At 35.2% G+C, this 2,256-nt stretch overlaps 1 protein-coding gene across 3 annotated transcripts in view; it reads left to right on the top strand.

Annotated features, from left to right (window-relative positions):
* Naa16 (N(alpha)-acetyltransferase 16, NatA auxiliary subunit) overlaps positions 1 to 2,256 on the top strand; it is a 58,381-nt gene that overhangs the window by 30,305 nt on the left and 25,820 nt on the right. For all 3 annotated transcript variants that reach the window (XR_004116058.1, XM_031361117.1, XM_031361116.1), the window contains exon 10: positions 1,426 to 1,498. Coding sequence is in view for 2 of the 3 variants with exons in the window: in XM_031361117.1 (XP_031216977.1) it covers positions 1,426 to 1,498 (73 nt within the window). In the remaining variant the exon portion in view is untranslated. The remainder of the gene's footprint in view (positions 1 to 1,425; positions 1,499 to 2,256) is intronic.

Below are 2,256 nucleotides of genomic sequence, written 5' to 3'. Positions count from 1 at the left end.
AAACAGGGTTTCTCTGTGTAGCCCTGGCTGTCCTGGAACTCACTCTGAAGACCAGGCTGGCCTCGAACACAGAAATCCACTTGTCTCTGCCTCCCAAGTGCTGGGATTAAAGGCATGCACCACCACTGCCCGATGGCAGTGGAATTTTTAACGAGGGATATGATTCATGGTTTCATAGATGGTACAGATTAATTAGATTCAAAATGAAGACACTTACATTATTCTCTTAGTGGAATGCATGTAAAAGGTTCCGTCACAGCCATAGCTACCAAAACCTGCTCAGGGTTTTTATGATGCATGGTCTATTCTTCACTGGCAGGAAATGTGTAAATAGAACATTTTTATTAGTTCATAAAAGAGGGATGGAGAAATAAATTTAATTGTTTTGAAAATCAAAATATTTTAAAGTTCCAGTTTTCATAAAATCATAAACTGGTTTAGACCTTGTTTAGCTGGGGTTTGAACTCAGCTCTTCATGCTTAAATGTGACAAGCATTTTACTGACTGGGCTATCATTTTTAATGTGTAAACTTTTAAACTTTGTATCATTTCACTTCTTTATAAATAGTGACATTTTATAAAATCTAAACATTTTTATAGTGGTTTCTGGGTTTACAGACCAAAACAGGAAAAGAAAGAATTTAATTATCATGTAAGTGTGGTAATTTGTCCTTCAAGAATGTCAGAATTCTGGAATTGGGGACCTAGTTCACTGGTAGATGCTTTGAAGAACCTGGGTTCACTTTGAAGGCCCAAGCTAGGTTTGATCCTCAGTTTTGGAGTTGGGGCAAGGGAAATGACACCAAAACCAACTAAACGAACAAAAAAACCCCAGGCTTTATATTGAGATGGGAATTTATGGAGGTGTTTTTGCTTTTTTCTCTCTAAAACCATTAATAAAGATAGCAGTGCATTTTTTTTCCCTCAGTCTTCTAAATGTGCTGATTGGAAGGTTGGAGAAAATAGTATTTTGATACCTATAGTTCAGGTAACTTAGGGTTTGGAAATGTCTCGTTTTAGGGCTGTAGAGGTTGTTGAGTGATTAAGAACACTTGCTATTCATTCTAAGGACCTGAGCTTGGTTCCCAGCATACATGTCACGCAGTTCAAAAGAAGCACAGATTCTACCCCCTGTTCTTTCCTGGGGTTAACAATAGTAAACAAAATAGAGTCATTTAAAAATATGTTTTGTTTGTATATGTAGTGTTTGTCCATGTTCCTGTGAGTTTGTCTGAACTCCAGTTTCAGGGGATTGGGTGCCCTCTGTAGTCTTTCCAAGCTGCACACAGATCTCACATGCACAGATTGATGCACACATACCAATAAAAGTAAGATGTAAATTGTTGTTCCAGTCAAATTAGTTCACAAATAAAAATGCCTTCAGTGAAGCGTTTTTAAATTTTAAAAAATATGTTTCTTTAACAGGTTTCAATAATCCAGGAACTTGTTACTAATTATGAAGCTTCTCTTAAAATGAATGGCTTTTTTAGCCCTTACGGTAAGTTTAACTTGGACTAAAATGGAATTTTATTGCTCATTTCACTCTTATTTTAATCACAGAAATACTATTTTACATTTATTATATGTGTGCTACATAAATGGCTACTTACTAGTTTTGAATTAGTATATGTAAGTATTTTTAGTGTTATTTAGTTTAAAATTTCCATAATCTTTTTGACTGGGAGTTACCCTTAGTTAACAAGAGGTTGAATGGCTTGTCCAAGACTGAGTATTTAGTTGAATTAGAACCTTTTTCACTGAAAGTAGAAATTCTCTACTTTTCTATTTTATTAGTTTTAATCATGTCTGATTTGACCCTTTCATTCTCTGTAGAGACATATATAAATGAAGATAACTTAATTTAGAAAATTCTTAAGGTATGGGACAATTTTTTTAGGTTCTTCATTTGTCTTTTTCACATTGCACTTGTTTGGAGTTTTTTGTTCCTTGATTTCTGAATTTAAAAAATATGAGTGTTTTGCCTGCATGCCTGGTGTTCCATGGAGGCCAGAAGAGTTTCAGACAGTTGTGAGGGGCCATGTGGATGCTGGGTCTTGAACCTGGGTCCTCTGGAAGAGCAACCAGTGCTCTAAACTGCTGAGTTATTTTTCCTAACTCCAAACCATCACTTTCAAGTATTTCAAGGCAATATCCAAACATTATTTAACTTGTAAAGACTTTAGTATGCATTTTTGTTTAAAACACAAAATTAACCTCATATCCAATACCTGTCCACACTTATATTTTCTCCTGCTA

Source organism: Mastomys coucha, unplaced genomic scaffold, assembly GCF_008632895.1.
Source record: "Mastomys coucha isolate ucsf_1 unplaced genomic scaffold, UCSF_Mcou_1 pScaffold9, whole genome shotgun sequence".
In the NCBI taxonomy this organism is placed as follows: domain Eukaryota; kingdom Metazoa; phylum Chordata; class Mammalia; order Rodentia; family Muridae; genus Mastomys; species Mastomys coucha.
This window is presented reverse-complemented; position numbering and strand designations above follow the sequence as displayed.